At 37.9% G+C, this 18,895-nt stretch overlaps 2 protein-coding genes across 4 annotated transcripts in view; both read left to right on the forward strand.

Annotated features, from left to right (window-relative positions):
- Positions 1 to 25: 25 nt before the first annotated feature.
- LOC110067195 (beta-1,4-galactosyltransferase 7-like) lies at positions 26 to 7,115 on the forward strand. Its single transcript, XM_020774502.2, has 6 exons — positions 26 to 604; positions 1,969 to 2,197; positions 3,126 to 3,354; positions 4,143 to 4,226; positions 4,708 to 4,818; positions 6,505 to 7,115. Exons 1-6 carry the CDS (start codon positions 346 to 348, stop codon positions 6,664 to 6,666), a joined length of 1,074 nt encoding a protein of 357 aa, XP_020630161.1. The 5' UTR covers positions 26 to 345; the 3' UTR covers positions 6,667 to 7,115.
- Positions 7,116 to 9,967: 2,852 nt separating this feature from the next.
- LOC110067363 (uncharacterized) overlaps positions 9,968 to 18,895 on the forward strand; it is a 34,103-nt gene continuing 25,175 nt past the window's right edge. The window contains exons 1-3 of one of the 3 annotated variants that reach the window (XR_016208451.1): positions 9,968 to 10,144; positions 10,787 to 10,873; positions 15,033 to 15,151. Coding sequence is in view for 2 of the 3 variants with exons in the window: in XM_089293753.1 (XP_089149879.1) it covers positions 15,071 to 15,151 (81 nt within the window). In the remaining variant the exon portion in view is untranslated. The remainder of the gene's footprint in view (positions 10,145 to 10,786; positions 10,874 to 15,032; positions 15,152 to 18,895) is intronic. The other 2 variants (XM_089293753.1, XM_089293756.1) reach the window with 2 other exon arrangements.

Consider the following 18,895-nt stretch of genomic DNA (forward strand, 5'->3'; position numbering starts at 1 on the left):
ACGTATCCCTAGAATACTAGTGACGTCCGCTCATAATCTGCGGGCTCAGAACAATATCAAAGAAGAAGACTTTGTAGAACGGGTTGCCGTCGTTTTGTCATAAAACATTTACCATTGACTGAGCTATACTACTATGGAAAGTATGGGAAATTATCGAAAAAAGAGGTATCTTCAATTGGTGTGGTCTAAATTAAATTCCACCAGAAGAGGTTAGTTATGAAAGACATGCAGTGTTCGAGGATTCTCTTTGGAGGTTTCGCAAATCGTGCAAGAGAAGAAAAATTCCTTACTGGGTTCCTTTAACGCAATTTTTCGATGTCCAAATAAACTTTTGAAGATATTCCAATGGCTGTTGTACCTCGTGGAGTAATCTTTGGAATGCTCTTCTATCTAACATTTGCTGTTGCCGGGACGTTATGGATATCTATGAAATATCTGAACGAACGCGAATGTGACTGTGGCCAATATTTCGGGAGGACCAAGCTGTCTTCAAGTATTCATACCGCACATGAACACGACTTTCCACATTTAGAAGAGAGTAACAAAATATTTTCAGAGAAACGTAAAAGAATGGAGGAAAATACTGTCGAACCGACTGTAAAGGGTAAGCTTAGATTATCAATTAGACTACTTAATTGTCGTACTGAAATCATATGTATGGTGACGTGTCCATTCAGTTCTAAGCTAAATTTAACCTTGTTTGTTTAACGCCTCATGTCCCCCACAATGAATTTAGTTTCATTCTGTAGACTGAAAATACATTTCAAGTGTGATTAAGTTTAAATTGTGTGACTCATAAACTGAAAGTGTATGAATAAGTTTTATCCTGAAATAGATGTAAGCTTAAGTTTAAACATAATTATTAAGAAATTTATACAGTCAAGCTGATGTATACAACTCTCGTAAGTGGATGCCCCCTGGACGTGAGGTTGTCTGTGACTGAGGGTGGCCACTTAAAAGAATGGTTCTTGCAAGCTGCCACTAGAGGTGTAAGGGATAGATGGCCACTTATGGGTGCTTGTCTAGCTCACAATAAACATTGGGAATGCAGAAAAGCACAGCAGTGCCGCAATAAGTTTGATAACTGTTTATGGTTACTGTACTTAATGCCATGCCATAGAAAAAACAGGCTTAAAGAATACAGGAAAGCCTTTGTCATATTCGATGGTATTACACCCAGCCTTCCCATTGTGTGCTGTACGTACGTTGCATTGAGTGGGTTGGCCACTTTCTATGGCAAGGACAGAAGGTATAAAATACATGTAGTTATGGAACGCTTTCTCGTGACATACATGTACCATGGAATATTCCATGAGATACCAGCATTGCATTATAACTATTAGGTATACAGGAGGACATTTTCAGGTCCAATTCCTTTTGGGTGTCCACTTACAGGAACTTAATAACGAAGGAAAAGTCAAAATCATAAGCCCTCAAAGTTTCTGCAGCTACTTACGGGAATGTCTGCTTACAATGTAAATACAAAGTTTGCATGAGAGTTCAAACAGGATTTTGTGAAGGTGGTAGTAACTAGAGCTGTCTGGCCACTTATGAGAGTGTCCACTTAGAGAGCTTTGACTGTACACTTCAAAAGTGAAACAATTTAATGAGTCTACTTTGCTTTGCACTGCTTGAATGTTTAAAGGTCATAACTAATTTGTTTAACATTGTGTAGTTCCAGAGAATATCCATGCCTCCCTCACAAAAGGGATTTTTTTCAAGACCCCCCACCCCTCTGGAAATTCCAATTAAGCTTGTCACATTTCTTTAAATGCTTTGGTCCTAGAGAACCCCCCACCCCCAGGAAATTCCAATCCCTTCTCTGGGTAGTATAGATATTTTCTGGAACAGCACATTCATGAAAAAATTGGAACTTCTCACTAGAACCAGAACTAACATTAAAAAATGGTCACCTGTGGAAACTGTTCACAGTGCTCAGTTCTTAAAGGGTCAAAATCCTCATTTCAGAAAGAACTACTCAGGAAGACAAGCATTCTAAAGACATTAATTCTGAAAGAGCTAATCACGACGATCAACATTCTGAGGATGAGTGGGGGCCTCATCAACTTGGAATAGTTGTTCCTTACAGAGACAGATTTGAGGAGCTGCTTGAGTTTGCTCCCCACATGCACAGTTTTTTAAATGCTAAAAAAGTGCGACATAAAATATTTATTGTCAATCAAGTTGACAAGCATAGGTAAGTGTTTGAAGTAGTTTCTGATAACAAATATTTTTTCTAATCCTTGGGAGGTTTTGTTGCCAAATGGTTAGTGAGGTGGACTCTAGGTGTAGTAGTTAAATTTACTTGATTACCTTACTCTTGTCACTCGACTAAGCTTCTGACTTATTTTTTACAATGTTTGTTTACATCTGTTTTCTGACACCGTGTTATGTGGTTCAGTTGAGACAAGAAGAACAAATTATTGTATTATTATACATTGAACTCACTATCTCTTTTCTGATTGACCAAAAGCATACAGTGAATTTTCGAAATCAGCACCTGTGACTTCATCTCTGCAGATTATACAATCATGTCAAGGATGCTCAAGGTCACGGGTAATCATGTCAAGTTCGCACACTTTGTGTTGTTTGCCATTAATGAAGAAGCAAAACATGACTTCCATTTCCTTCATTCAATGTATAATAAAACAATTATTAGATTCAGTTTTTTGTGATATCCAGAATAATCAAGGTCTCTGTAAGGGTTATCAGACGAAGCCGAAGGCTGAGGCTGATAACCCCTACCTCGACCTTGATTATTCTGGATATCACAAAAACGTCATCCAATAATAATTGTTTAGAAACTCATAGAAAACTAAACAACTACTATTAATCGTGGAGCACATGGAGCAGGAAAGCACATTTCTCAGAGCATGTGATCAGGTCACTTGTAGAAATATGTGACAGCATTGCGTTACAGCTTTCACTCCAACTGCCCAAACAAAATGTATGGACTACAGTACAATAGGAGGAGGTACAAAATTCCACATTCACATTCTGACAATATTGACATCTCAGCCTCCCACAGTTCTTCCATTGTGATTCACTACTTTAAATGGAGGCCATTAATTAATCAAAACCTTTATGGAGTGTTGAGCATTGACAATTTCTCTTCTCTGTTCCAGGTTTAATAGAGCCTCTCTTTTAAATGTTGGATTCTTGGAGGCCAGAAACAATAATTGTGACTATATAGCAATGCATGATGTGGATCTTCTTCCACTCAACAAAGACTTGTATTATGGGTTCCCTAAAAAGGGACCCTTTCATGTGTCTGCACCTTTCCTGCATCCAAAATATCACTATCCCACATTTGTAGGTGGAATTCTGATTATGTCCGTGGCCCAGTTTGAAAAGGTAAGTCAAAGTAAATCCAGTTGTAGGGTGGTTTTTGGAGTCACTTTGAATCTATGCTCCACCTGATAATTTAAATAAAGTGTCATGCTACTTTGAGCTCCTTTCACCCTGATACCTGATAAAGCATGATGTATAGTATTATATAAATTTCCTTTCTTTTGCAAACCATAAATGGGTGTGACACATGACAAAAGTTGTGTGGATGAGTCTTGATTAAGTTTGGTTGGGCATCTCTGAATTTTAAGTGGTTTATTAGATTAATTGATTCAAACAAACAAACTAACTAACTAGCTAGCTAGTTCAGCAAACTAAAATATTGTGGTTTTCACTTGAGAAGAAAAAAAGTAATTCACATTTGCTTTGGTTTTGCTTTACCATGTTTAAATCTTGCACCACTTTCTCATCCAATCATCACTAAAACCAAAACCAATCATTGCCCACTTACACACATTTTACCTTGCTTCATATCGGCTTAACATACATGAATTTGCTCCCTGTTTTGATAGGTTTATTACATAAGACTGCCTATGTCCTAAGTTTGTGATTGACCTGAGTGGTAACTCTGGTTTTGGTTTAATGACACTTGATTGGCACCTGTCATAATTTTCAAGTTTCATATCAGGTCTGTTACTGATATTGAAGATCATATTGATCTTTGTTCACTAGTTATTATAATCTATTGAACCAGTTAAGAATTAGGTGAGTGGGCTGGATAGGTTGATCCAAGCACCACCTGCAATACATGAATGTATAGTTTGTGTTCCTTATTCAGTCTACTTTATTTTTAGGTTAATGGACTCTCAAACATGTTTTGGGGCTGGGGACGAGAAGATGATGAGCTGTTTCAAAGAATGAAAGAAGCTGGAATGTCAGTAAGTAAACCTTAACAACAGCGTTTAAGAGTTCTAAGAATGGTATAATGGAACCTGGTTAATATGGACACCAAAGGATCACCCACAAGTGTCTATTAAGTATATAATCCAGGTGTCTGTATTAAGCGGGCTATCATAATAAACATGACAGACATGTTTTGTGAATACAAATAGTAAGGCATAATGATTTAAAGCATCCAGAATAATGTTTAACATCCGAACTGTAACTTGAGTTGAAACGAAAGATACCTTATGTTCATTCACTAGTCAAATGTCTTGCACCAAGGTTTACAAGCAAAGGTCAAAAGCTAAAAGAATCATGCTACTGTACTTAGTGTAAAAGCACGTTAATCCATGGAGAGCTTCAATTGTCTGGCAATCACCTGGTGTGTAACTGGCTTTTGAGGTCACCATTTACTTACCTTCCCTAGCTCTAAACACACTCTTAAGTTGCACTCTCTTAATATTTTTTTTAATCTAGATTTATCGACATAGCAAACAGCACATAACAACTGGTTATGACACTTTTAAGCATGAGCATGACCCTAAGAAGAGAAAGAGAGACTATGCAAGATTTTATGACCAGAAAAAGGTGAGCCGTTTATTGGCAACGTTAATTAGACTATTATATTACACTATTAATTAAACTGTATTTTTGTTTCCCTTAGCTTCTAAATGAACTTAGATGTGTAGTAGGTTAATGCCTTGATATTGTAAGTATTGGCAACTATGTTAAAATATGAGTGTCCAAAATAGACTTCCCAAATCCTGCATCCCGCCACTATTTTTCATTTCATCCCGCCATCCTGACAAATGAACATTTTCATCCCAATCCCCCCTGGTTAAACCCAAGTTGCTCTATTTCACCACTTATTTCAACTGATGGACAATTTTAAGGCTTATTTAGGCGGATTAAACAAATGGTTGTTCCTTGGTGTGTTTATAAGTGAAACACAAAAACTCCACTTACAGAGGATTGAACTGAGTAGTCACTCTTTTTCTGAACATGTTTTTTGGGTTAGGTTGCTATTTAATTTTAATGCTGAAAAGATACACACTTACGTTAATTCAGGTGACCAACAGGTTGCACCACAAGGAGGTGATGGGAATTCAATCTTTGTCGTTAGTCTCTGGCCCATGTTTGTATGAAATTTTTTTCTTTAGTAATCAAAGTTATCATCATCATCACCGTCATCATCAAGATGAAAGTAACCGTCAGCAACCAAGGTTATTATCAACTCGTGTCACACGACTGACATGTTAACCACGTAACACCAGAAAATTAAGGCACAGTTTTTGGGGATCATTAATTAAGCCCGTTTATAACGAAAATAAATACCTTTTAATGTCTCTGAGGTTGCAGTGTGACTCATAACTTGAGTTAAATTGTGATCCCACCTTTCGCCTTCAGTTCCCTTATCCTGCCTACGAAACGGTGTATATTGCGGTCTCGCCATGCTATTTCTATCCTACATCCTGCCATTACAATTTTCTGCCATCCCTCATCCCGCCTTCATTTTTACTCTCATCCTGCATGCTGCTAAACCTGTGTTGGACCCTCAAATATGGACTTTTGGGGGTGAACACCATAACTGGTACCAAAGCATATGTTCAACCTCCACTATAGAAACTTTCTTTTTTGTTAATTTTACAGGCTAACCAAGTATCGTACATGTGTTACTTACTTGTCAACTTACATGTAGATACATGGTTATTCTATCTGAATTTTACTTAACACTGTGCGTAGATTTTACCCGGAAATTCTAGGTAAAATCTTATCATAGTGTAAAGTAAAATTTAGAAATATTTGTCAATAGTAAGTACTTTCCTTTTCCATACAGTAAGTATGAGCGACTTATCAGTTACATAGAGCTACCCACACCACCACCACCACCACCACCCCAGGCATGTAACAGTGACAGGGATTCAAAATGTACTTAACCCCATGTATATGTTTTGCATGAAATGCATTCTCAAAAAGATCTACTTTAAATAATCAAAATAGACTACATTGAAATTTCAAACGTAATGCCTTACGGAATACCAAGAATTTTAAGCCCAGAAGGTTACGACTAGCTTCTTTTTCTTTGTAGTATAAGAAACTACACAGCCTGGGCATGGTGCAATTAAATTCGATTTACAATTGCTTACTGCGGCTGCATACAAGTATACAATTGAGTATTTACCTCGACTTATTCTCGGTACATATATTCACCAAATGAATGTTCACTTCACCTTCGGAAATAATTGTTAATTAACTTGTGTATTCTTCTTGCAGAAATCATTCCAGAGGGATAGAGAAACTGGGTTAACAACATTGAAGTACAGCGTAGAAAAACGGACCAATGTTGTGATTAATGGTGCACCTTGCTCGATCATTAATGTGAAATTGGACTGCGATGTGGAGTTGACACCTTGGTGTGACAATCCTGGTTCATGACAGTAATGCTACTCAGCACGGAAAGCCGACCCTTGGATCATGCCCAGTCATTGCGCCACCCTTGGTACATCCTCAGCTGTGAAACCAACTCCACTTGTGTTTCTCTGGTACATCATTTCCTAATGCTGTGGAATTTATTACGCTTTCTCCTTTGTCAACAAAACCATTTAGAATACAATTAAAGATTTACGCAGAAAATACTCCTGCATGCACCTGTCATGTCAACAAGAACAGTTAATTGGAACCAGATAAGGGAAAAAGAACAACTTGTCTTAACAGGACTGAAGGGCAGTTACGATGTTTAGAAACGAATCTCCTCAATATGTGCACTCCCAATCAGGGTACCAACTAAGCCATACTTCCAGACAGTATTTAAAAAAGCTTATTTCAAGCCATAGTGTATTTAAATAATACAAATAAATAATACAAATAAAGCCTTTATTTATGCATCCGCATGGTCTTTCTGTTGAAAATTTTTTCTTCTTATCCCCTGTCCACGTTTTGAATAAGAAAAGCGCCATCTTTACCATTTCTTTCCGCAACTTTTTTTCTGAGCAAGAAGAAGCCCATCATGCGAGAAGAAACCATACAATGCCTCAAGGCTTGTAAAAATGTTGTTATCAACCAAGCGCGAGGTCCCTATTGAGAGCCAAAGAACTTGACAGGGCTGACCGAGTGCAGTGAGATCCTTAAAAAGCATCAAAATATTCTCCCAGTATTGAGTTTTTAATGAATTTTAAAGCTATGAAAGTGAAAACAAAACAGACCTTTCGGTACTGTGCTGCCTTCACCAGGTCAGAGACGTCTTGCACAGTAACCTACATTATTATATCTCTCAGTTAGTACGCGCGCTGTGATTGGTCAATTTAGCGGGCCGTACTCTCCTGTACAGCCCGCTAAAATTTAAAGTTGGTTTTGTTGTCGAACTGTTCGTATTTAGCGCCAAGTGTTCTTAACTTTTATAGCAAGTGAAAGTTTAAAACTTTCCTATACTCTTAATTGTGTAATCAAGCGTGCTAACGACTTAAAAACAATTTCAAACTGACTCGTTTTGCTTTCGAGATGCGTCAGAAATTTGAAGCCTTTCCGAGTCCGCGTGAATAGAAATCGTTTCCGAACCCGTCAGGTACACAGTAGAGAGATAATAAATATCTTACTAACCTCGTCTTCTCGGTCCGTACCGTAAGTTACGGATCCTCGTTTTTACCCCTTCGATTTATGACCCGCGCGCTTCGCGCTTGGGCCATAAATCGAAGGGAAAGAAACTCGGTCCGTAACTTACAGTACGGACCTCGAACTCGGTTTGTAAGAGGTATTTATCTTTCAGTCGCATGGACTGGAAGAAGCTTGCAACTGAGGGTAATATGGGTAATCTTTTCAAATGCAAATGACATTAATCTGTTTTTAAAGCTAGTTCCAGTCCAATACCGAGAATACGAATATGACCTATTAAGGACGCGTGCTGGCATACGCATACGCGTTGAGTACAATGCGTGTGTTGTTACGGTGTTGTTCATCAGTTTCCAGCTGGAAAAAAGAACCCTCTTCTAAATCAGAATTTAACGCGAGTTGATTTAGTGCGTAGGACTGTGTCCAATCACAGAAATTATTATAGCCTTCCTTTGATCTTTGGGCTCCTGGTTATTTCGTTCCTTTCACAGTCTTCAGGCGTAAATATTAAGCTCATGGGACTAATAAACTGAGGAAAGTAATTGCTCTGTGCCAGTGCTTGCCTGCACTGTTGGACTACTATTGAAAATCAGATTATGGTATTTTATTCGAAATGAAATTATAATACTTGCGCCAAAACGTTTGGGGTTAACAAAAAATACGTTAGAAAAAAAATCAGTTCGGAATTTAACGGCAGGTATATGTTACAGGTTGCAGGTTGAAACGACTTGTTTATTTGAGTTGAAGTCGAATAAACCCCAGTATAAAGACTAACCGCAAGCAACCTAAGCTAAGTTAGGCTAACCGGAGTGCTATTCAGGCTAACCGAAGTGCTAAGTAGACTCACTCGGACTTAAACGTCGATTTTTCAACCTGCAACACATAACTGCTCGGAATTTAACCTGGGAAGTGTTCTTTTCACTCAAGTAATATATATTTAGCCAAGCCTAAAAGCGGAGCTCCTGATTACAATAATTAACCATGAATGAAAAGAGGAATTTTTTCCCCTGGATCAGAAACTCGAAAAATGATGAATTGTTAGCATGTGATTGTACAGTGTGTGATTTCACTACTTTTTTCTGGTTACATTTTAACAAACCATACCAAATGAGTGTACCCAAGACTGTAGCGGAGCTCCTGGGAGCCCCATACCTTAGAAAATTTGGTAACCCATCGATCTCAAAAATCTGGGTTGTCACGTGACCGTCCGTCCGTCCGGTAAGCCCCATTCCTTGAAAAATAAGAGAGTAGCACCATTACCATAGGTACATCTTTGATATTGGACATCCATGTTCTGATTAATTGACATCTATCAAAACAAGGTATCCATTGACCAGTATCACGTTCCAAATCGCGGGCTCAGGTCAAGAGAGATCGCGCGTCTCTTTTTAAGTTGACCGCTGACCAGGTACTGGGTTTTTGATTGGATCGCGGGGGAGAGGGACGGAGAACATGCAAAGGCAAAATTTCGGCGGAAATTAAACCCTGACGCGTTGTTGACTTTTCTCCCGACATATTCCTTGCATAATCATCCCTGATATATTGCGTACGTAATTTCTGCAATCTTGGGTACACTCGTTTGGTATGGTTTGTTAAAATGTAACTACGAAGAAAAATTGTGAAATCACACACTCAGCAATCACATGCTCACAATTGATCATTTTTTGAGTTTCTGATCCAGGGGGAAAAAATCCTCTTTTCATTTATGGTTAATTATTGTAATTAGGAGCTCCGCTTTTAGGCCTGGCTAAATCTGTATATTAGAAATAATTACGTACGCAATATATCAGGGTTACCAAATTACTTAAGGCCATTCCGCTGAAATAGAACCTGCACTGAGATTTTTGTGAAACTTTAATTTACGTTTCCAACGATTGCATTTTGTTCTACACTGAGAATTGGTCCATATTTATTTTATACAGAGAAATTTATTACTCGATTCAAAACAACAGAAAAAAAATGATAGGTCACCATACTCGTTTGCGAGAAAATGACGATTTACCTCTATGGCGAGGTCCAGCTGTAAAGAAAAAGCCGCCATTTTTAATACGCGCGCGCTAATCACGCGTGAAATTATGCGCAGTAGGTATGCGCAATGCAATACCGAGGCTCCGCTTGGGCGCCCTCTGCGCGCAGGATGGATCCGCTATCAATGACCGAGTGACACTGGGTGCAACTACCTCAACTATCAAAATGGCGGTCATGAGTGTGATGAAATGAAAACCAGCGAAATATAATCGCCCTCTAAGTCTTCTCCGGTAAATATGTAACTTCCAAGCAGTCACCTGGTTTGGAAGTGGGACCAGAGGTAAGGGGAAAAGCAGTGAATCACGGTCGTCATAGGGAAATAGAATGAAAGAGTGAGATATTGAAATGTTTTGATAACTGTAGCTTTGAAGCCTGTAATATTACTTCTCTGGAAAATCACATTTTAATTTTGCATAGATGTAGTTTTGCATCCTCCCTATTGTTGTTTATAAACTTGTGCGGTGTGTATAACTACAACCAAAAACGGCTATTTTCAATGTTGGTATTGTGTAGGTTATGACTTTATGTAATTTGTACTCAAGTGGCATCATGTACACCTTGGTCCGTCATCTTAGATTCATTATCGTGAAAACAATTCCATGCCTTTATCGAAAAATAAGCAGACACTAAGTTTGCTTTATTAGAACTCTTGAGTATCTGATTGGTTTTCCTACAATTTGGACTGCAAGCTCAAGATTTCTATCAGCTGATAACTGGCAAGCTGGCATGTTAAAGCTGGCCACTTAAATTAATACTGTCATTAAGTTTATTGTATCATTAGCTGTGTTTACAGCACTGTGAAGGAATTTGTGGATTGAAACAAAAATTGTTGTGGGTGACAGTTTCTTTTTTTCTTGCCTCAGTCATCCTGCAAGCTCAGGTGCTGGTATTACGTTAATCAAAACGTTATTTTTGCTGCTAGGTGTTGGTGAAGCTGAAAAAAGCAATCTGCAAACACTGTTGTGGAGAGAGGAAATCACAGCCTACAAGAGATTGGATTGAATATGAGGTAAGTTAGAGACATTAATAACTACAGTAGTTTCATCAAATCGGGAACGCTTCACATACTACCAACACATTTCTTACTTTTTTGAAATTCCTTGTATGTATACATGTGGGGAATCCTAGGGTGCCTCCTCGGGTTTTGGCCTCTGGGCCAAAACCCTGCGGGGGCAATTGACATAAATATATGTTGCAGAGAGGACATTTTATTATTACTTTTGCAATCAGTTAAAAAGCTGAAAGAAAACAAAAGAATTGAAGACAGAATGTACATAATTTGGAAGAAAAATCTCCATTGGGAATTTCAGGTTGGCTGGTATCCCACAACCCTTTGTAAGCTGCAGCTGTTCTCACAAATGTCCTTTCCGCAACATTTTTACACCTCTGAGTTTTGTTTAATTTGGTCCAAGGAATTCTGTGAAGTTACCAGTATGGGAACTTCTGATTTATTGCAAGGGGTATTATATCAAAATTTTGATAGCCTATTATATGCATGCAAAAAATCAGGTTACCCTTTGTTGCAGTGGGGATAATTATGTTACAGAGACATAACATTCTGACTAAAAATAATGTACAGTTGTAAATCATAATTAATATATTATTTTCATACTGAAAAAACTCTCAATCCAGTAATAAGTTTTATTATTAATTTTATTATTATAAGTTTTATTATTATTAATTATTATTAATTGTTCGCATTTAAGCCCTATAAAACTTGTTTTATTCATGTTCTGGTTACTTACCGGTAAATGCTAAAGACTTTTTGAAACCAAGTATGTGTGGTGAGGTGGAATTGCATAATTTGTGGGAAATACCCATTGATTGATAGACTTTATTTACCATAATAATTCTATCAGCACAATTTAAAAGTATAATTATATCTAAGTCTGCCTAGCTATAGGCTTGATTTCCACCACTCTCTTGTGTCTGGTCTACATTCTTCCCCCAGAAGAGATGGCTGGACGCGTGAGTGGCAAAGCATGTCTGTGAAGTATACTAGTCTAATAATTATTCTTAAACTCATGTGGCGCTCCTGGTCGCCGGAAATGTCATCTGATTAGAACCTGGTGAGGCCCACATGACACCTACAGCTTGAAACATTTGTACATTTGTCGTTCTCTTTTTTAAAATTTTGTTCTTCCAACTTATTTTGTTTCACATTTCTGCTGCAGAAGAGCACTATATGCATACATGTAGATACTGTGTTCTAAGGAAGAGTTTGTTTTTTGAGTAGAGCAGTGCATGCTGTGTGCTATAAAAGGGCATAAAGCTCCTCCCCCTAATTTTGAATTCACTCAACAAGTCAAGATGGTGGATGATGAAGAGAACAACAGCGAACACTTAGTATTTGTTATAATCATCAAAACTGAATAAAACGTAACCAGAAGCAGTCAGAAAATATCATAATTATAATTACTTTTCTGTAAGTTTTTTTGTTTGGAGTACAATATCTCTTCACTTCATATGAAAAACTTATCTGGCCCAAACGGGTCAGGCACAAATCAGTTTATCAAAACACAAAACAATTTCTCTAAACACAAACCAATTTGCCAAAACACAAATGAGTTTACCAAAACACAGATCAATTTTCCCAAAACACAAATCAGTTTACCAAAACGCAAATCGGTTTACCAAAACACAAATCAATTTCCCATAACAAAAATCAGTTTACCAAAGCTCAAATCAATATCTCAAAACACAACCAATTTCGCTGAACACAAATCAAAAGACTGGGTACTTGCTCTGTGATTATCAGAGAGAGTCTGGAATGGACTCGTTCCCAGGATTTTCTGCGTCCAACATGGCGGTTGTTTCACCACATGACTAACTGACAACTCATTGCGCCTTTGGTAATAAAATGTTTTGTAGCCACTGCAGTAGCGAGGTTAAATCCTGTTTTAAATTCTGTGTAAAATGTGGCAATCCTACGGCCCAGAACTCTGACAATTGTTCTTCTGGCTGCAAAACGATTGAAAGTCATAGCAACAGTACTGGATGTTCCGGGACTTCTGATGCTGTATCTTCCAAGGAATCTGTTCCAAAGCTGGATACCCTCATCGAGAAGAAAAAAGATGAGTGGATGTCACATTTTAAGAGGAATAACAAGAAGTTGAAGAATGAAAAGGACAAACCTGTGACAATAAACATAGGAATAATGCATTACATGGAGGAGGAAAGTATGCTGAAGCCTCAGCGAGGAAAAAATCTTACCATAAGGCTTCCTAAAACAGCCAATAGTGAGGAGGTGCTAAAGTTTGCTGTGGCTAAGCATAGGCAGCCCAAGCTCTCTCTATGAACCACACAAGCAACACAATATGGCATCGAATTATAAGGGTTTCTATGGGATTTTCTACAAGATATCCATGGAGGTAGTTAAAAGTGAAAATTCTCAATAAAAATGGCTTACCTTATTTTATACGTGTGTTCTTTGCTCCTGGTGTGGTTATTTTACCGATTGAACTTGATTTAAGTGACTTTTTTGAATTCCGGTTTTCCCTTTATAAAGAGAGGACAAGGCGAAACACCTCAGTCGGAACAGCCTGCCGAACGAAGTCAAAAATCCCAGGCTAAAATGTACCCACGGCCACAAATCCACCGCAGAATTCAAGGGTAAAGGTTGATCTTTCATTTCAATCCTCTAGCCACACAATCGCAGCCCTGTGAGCGACGCCAGGCGGCTCTTCATGTCCCCAGTGAAACGATAAAACTGTGGAAGAGCTCCGTGTCGTTTGATCCGCGACCTAACAACCGTTGAAATCGGCTTGGTAACCTCGTCATGTTGGCAAACCAAGACTCGCGGGGGTACTAGACCGCAATTTGTCAAATTTGTCAAGCGTAAGATCAACGGTGAAAGCTCCGTAGAAACTGAGATACAATAATTTTTAAAGTGGAAGTCATGGTAAGTTTTCACGTTTATGCACCTTCGAGTTACTTGGTCCTCGCCTCACCAATTTAACTTCATCTCCCCATAATTCGTTAAGAATTCCCCCGAGCAAAACAGAGTTCAATTTACTTAAGGCAATTTCTTTCTCTTCGTGTGCTCTAGACAAAATTTTGCTGGCTTCCATTACAGTTTCCTCACAATATTCATAATTCCACAATACCCTAAGAGAAGCAAATTTAGTTTATCAGCTCGGGAATATTTTATACAAACAAATCAAAGGTGCATAAACGAGAAAACTTACCACGACTTTCACTTCAAAAATGATTGTATCTCCTCAGTTTCTACAGAGCTTTCGCCGTTGATCTTACGTTTCTTTGGTTTTGAAGCCATTTTGCAAAAGCGTTCTGTACAATTTTCATTTTGCATTGTAAATTCGACCTGAGGGGACCCCGGATGTTACAAGAAGTTTGGTTGAACACAAACGAGCCACGAGAAATGGTCATGCCAACAATCACATTGCTGTACATCATCAACTGACAAACCACAACACTGACTGGGACTCTGCTCAGTGCTTAACCTACAGTACAAACTATTTTCAATGACTGACTCCGGAAAGCTGGTACACTAACCTAGAACAAACGTCACTTAACAGATGTCAACAACTACCGGCGCCTTACAAACAACTTATCCATGACGGAAATGAAATCGACAAACGGACTTCCAACAGACCGACTTAATTTGACTAACAATAGATGGATCAAAAACGGACCAATTTGACTAACAATAGACAGATCAAAACCCACCAATGACTGATGACAAACTTTGCACGAGTCTTTGAGCCAATACCATCATGGCTAAACTGACCAATCATGTTCAACGGACCAGACTTAACATCATCGACTGACAAAACTATTCACTTGACTCTGAAGATGACTTCCGCTCAGGTTGTCAAAACATCAGTCACCAACAACAGTTCTTTTCAGAACTACCCTCACCAGGACGATCACACTATATGAACCACTGATACTCCTTGTAATTGTAACATAGTAAATGGTTCGATCCATTTACTATATTACAAGCTTTAGCAGCTACAAAAATTGGTGAAATTGTAACCACTCTAGTTTACCAGACTGATGAGTTTATAAACCTGCATTGAAGGTTCCATAGAAGGGCTAAGGATAGGGCCTGGTGTATGGAAGGATAGAGTTAGTGTCCTCAAGTGTAGTTCATGAGAGCAAGGCTTTTCTATCAATCACATTTTCCTTTTCCTTCCTACTTGAAGGTTGAAAAGTACAGTCAAGCAACAACAAAATCAGTTCAATGGTGATAAAGGCTGACAGGGAAATAATATTAATCGCATACTTTACAGAGCTGTACCTAGCCTATGGACTCCACTGTGAGGTGAGAAATGGCTTCTTTGTTTTGGCTTGGCTAGTCTTATTCTTATTTGAATCCACCTGTCTATGAGTGATGTTACTACATGTCAATGTACACTGTTCTTAAGCTCAGTAATGGTACACACTGCAATAAGTACAAAAAAGTAAAAGGATAACCAGTACCCATTATTTACTCAAAAGTAAACAATGGACTAGCATCCCATCCAGGGGGGAGTAGAAATACTGAACTAGTCGCTTCATACTACAGAAACTGGGATAAGATCCAGCCTGATGGGCCACTGGGCTTGTATACAGACTTAAACTTTTGCCTCGCATATTAAGCACTGCATTAACACTTTAGAAGAACTTATTATAATTGGTAGCAGGGCACTTTTATGACTGAAATCGAAACATGTTATATCCCATGAACAAGTTACTGTACCTTTCAATAACACACAAACTCTGCTCAATCAAAGGTTTTGTGTTTTACCGCTGTCAATCATCTTAGCAAAGCCCCCCCCCCCCCCCCCCAGATGTTGTAGACTGTCACACAAGTGTGTCCTTTGCGGCCAAATTCTCATGAGCATCGGTGGAAACTATAGAGCAGGGTAGTGGGCAATAGTAGGGGTACACTATCTTCACTTATTAGGACAAATCATTTAAAATGGGTCTGCAGTGCGTACATGTGTGGCTTACAAGTTATACTTTTAATTAGGATAAAACTGAATTATCATGAAAAAAAATGAAAGACACTACTAAGATTTTCAACTCAAAAGGTCAGTGATCGATAGAGAAGGTGAAAATATGAGGTATTTTAGAGAATAGGGTGCTATTACAGAGAATCACAAAGTGTGCTCATGTGGGGCTTGCGGCTATTTAGTTTTATTGTACTAAATGTTACGATATGGTAAATGAGATGCTGCTGTATTGTAAATGTATTTGCTAATTTGCGAGTAATTGAAACTTATTGCTTCAGCTTATAACTAAAAAGATTAATACACCTTGATAAATATATCCTAAACCAAACTTTAAAAAAAATCCGAGAAATATGAATTTTTCGTAAGGATTTAGCACACTATTTGTGAAAGTCAGCAAAATCAGCAAAAGATTAACTGATGTATTGTATTATGCATTCATTGCATTATTTCCTGCTGCAAAGCAAGCCTTTAAAATGTAGGCAATCAGTTAATTAGGGAGCATTTGCCATTTTTTGTGCTAGCTGATGAGATGAGATTTGTTACTGGAGTGTAGGTATATTCAATCAATCAGTCACTCACTCACTCAATCAATCAATCAATCAATCAAACAGTCAATCATTCAATCAATCTGTCAATCATTCAATCAACAATATTTTTAATTAGCTTCATTTATACCACAAAGTACAAGCTCACACCATATCAAAGTATAACCACAATTGCCCAAAATTGAGTGGATTCCCAAGAAAGCCTAAATCTTTTTATGCAGCCCGGAAATAATTGATGGTTATTTCATGAGTGCAGGTTGGATATGAGACGATGGATAGCCAACGAGGCATGTAGCATTGAGTTGACTATAATCATTTCATATCCAACAATCATGAGTGCAATAATCATTTTTGTTATACACTGTAGTCACCATCTCTCTTCTCATTGGCTAAAAGCCTACAGTTAATTCTGGGAAACAGCGCAACCTACAGATTCCTACTAATCTGCTAGCAGATTAGTGAATAATCCGTAGGTTGCATGTGCAACGCATGATTTCCAAGAGCAGTGTCAAGTTCATGTAAGAACATGGCTTGTTGAAAATAAACTGTGTTCGTTGCGAGGATGCGTTTGTTGTTGTTTTCTTTAAAACAATGTATAAATGAGATTTTACTGTCACGCCAGTAAAATATATTTAATGGAGCGTGTTGTACGTTCTGAATGAGCCGTTCATGGCAGCATCACTTTCTATAGAGCTATTGAGCAGTTTTATTCCAAAGGTCAGCAAACTGTAAGCTTTATTGTAGCTAAACCTAAAACATTGTAGCTTTGTTACCTTCTGAATGTTATAACGAACCATAGCATTGGTGCAAAGCATTAAAGCACTATTCATGTTTAAGATGTTACACATGCTAGGGTAAGCTGTTTGGTAGTACAGCCTTTTCTACTGGCTTACCAGCAGACAAACGTCTCCATATAAAAGCTCGGACAACTGCTCAGAGTCCATTTTGAGTTCGTCTAAGCAACGTAGCTATTACTTATTGTAAATCTGTCGTTTAATATTCCTTCCCTCCCTCCCTTTGGAGACGAGATTGGTCATGTATTCCTGCAAAATAAACAAAGGGTCACTCCTTTGTGGTGCGGTTAAGTCTGCGCAGCGACTTCCCCCAAGCTTGATGTTTTTTCATCGCCTTTGAACATTGCTTGCTAACCAATACTCTTGTCTGATCCAGCATGTACTGTCTGTCATTCAGTTCGTAGTGCTGGGGAGATAAGTGAGGTTGTTTTGTCATGCTACCGTCAGAAGTTGCATGGGCTAACCAAATGCAATTAAGGCAGTGTTCCCCCATTAACGCCATCACAAGTTGTTTGTATTTGATTAATAGCTCTGGTTCAATTGCAAGTCAGCAAGGCTAACTTACTTTTGCTAGGAACAACGACATTAATAAAACAATTATGAGATTCAGTTTTTGTGATATCCAAAATAATCAAGGTCTCGATAACACTTACCTTGACGTTGACCTCATCCAATAATTGTTTATAATAATGAAATTATAATATAAACTTACCATATTTGAAGAGCATGGCATAATTCCTGAATGATATACTAGTATTGCAGCTAACAAGCCAATGAAAACTCAAATTGTATTATGCAATGATCCAGTTTTAAATAAAACTGATTGTATATATGGCTTGACAAATTTAAATAAGACAAATCCATACATCACATTGATGTATGGTCAACAATGTTAATTAAAAGAAAATAGCGAAGTTCTAAATCATTGTCTAAATATCCAAACATAATAAGCTTACTTTTCGAACAATGTGATTATGATTTTTAAGTACAGTAAACAAATGCAAATCAACTCTAACATGGTAACTTATTTCACTTTTGAATAATTAATTTTGGACGAAGTGAAAAGGTCACAGTTCAAATTCAAACTGAGGCGAAGAAGCATACTTACTCAAAAGGGTAGAAATATATTCCACAAATCGACGGCTTCACAGTCAACTGATCGTTGAATGACCTCTTCCCTGACTTACATTTGTAAACAAGTAATTCCACTAATTCCATCCAAATGTAAAGCGTTGAAATATATTACCCTCTTGTTTCCGAAAGTCTTGAGATGGCATCTGTGATTTATATCGTTTTCAAACTCAAGCAGTACTGTGTTTGAATTTGTGTCATGCAAAGAAGCGTACTTACCCCGGTACTCAAAAGGGTAAAAATATATTCTGCAAATGGACACCTTTACAGTCTGATTGTTGAATGACCTCTTCCATAAACAAGTAATTCCACTAATTAATTCCATCCAAATGTAAAGCGATGAAATATATTACCCTCTTGTTTCCAAAAGTCTTGAGGAGGCGTCTCACTGTGATTTATATTGTTTTCAAACTCAAGTGATATTTTCTTTGAATTTGTGATCACCAATGGAGACATTTTAAACTTCTGATGGTTCAAAGCAATTAATATTGGCTATTAAAAGTACAACGGCTCCTGTAGAACCTGCGCTGGTCACATGCCAAGTCTTTCCTAGCTTTCGCGAGTAACTTTACTCCCGTTGTCTTGATTTGTCGACTTGCAT

This window comes from Orbicella faveolata, unplaced genomic scaffold (genome assembly GCF_042242905.1).
Source record: "Orbicella faveolata isolate gen_17 unplaced genomic scaffold, um_ofav_v1 contig_1, whole genome shotgun sequence".
In the NCBI taxonomy this organism is placed as follows: Eukaryota; Metazoa; Cnidaria; class Anthozoa; order Scleractinia; family Merulinidae; genus Orbicella; species Orbicella faveolata.

Coding starts and splice junctions, on each gene's coding strand:
- LOC110067195 (XM_020774502.2), top strand. CDS start 346: ATGGCTGTTGTACCTCGTGGAGTAATCTTTGGAATGCTCTTCTATCTA. Junction 4,227..4,707: donor TGAAAGAAGCTGGAATGTCA/GTAAGTAAACCT, acceptor TTTTTAATCTAG/ATTTATCGACATAGCAAACA. Junction 4,819..6,504: donor GATTTTATGACCAGAAAAAG/GTGAGCCGTTTA, acceptor TTCTTCTTGCAG/AAATCATTCCAGAGGGATAG.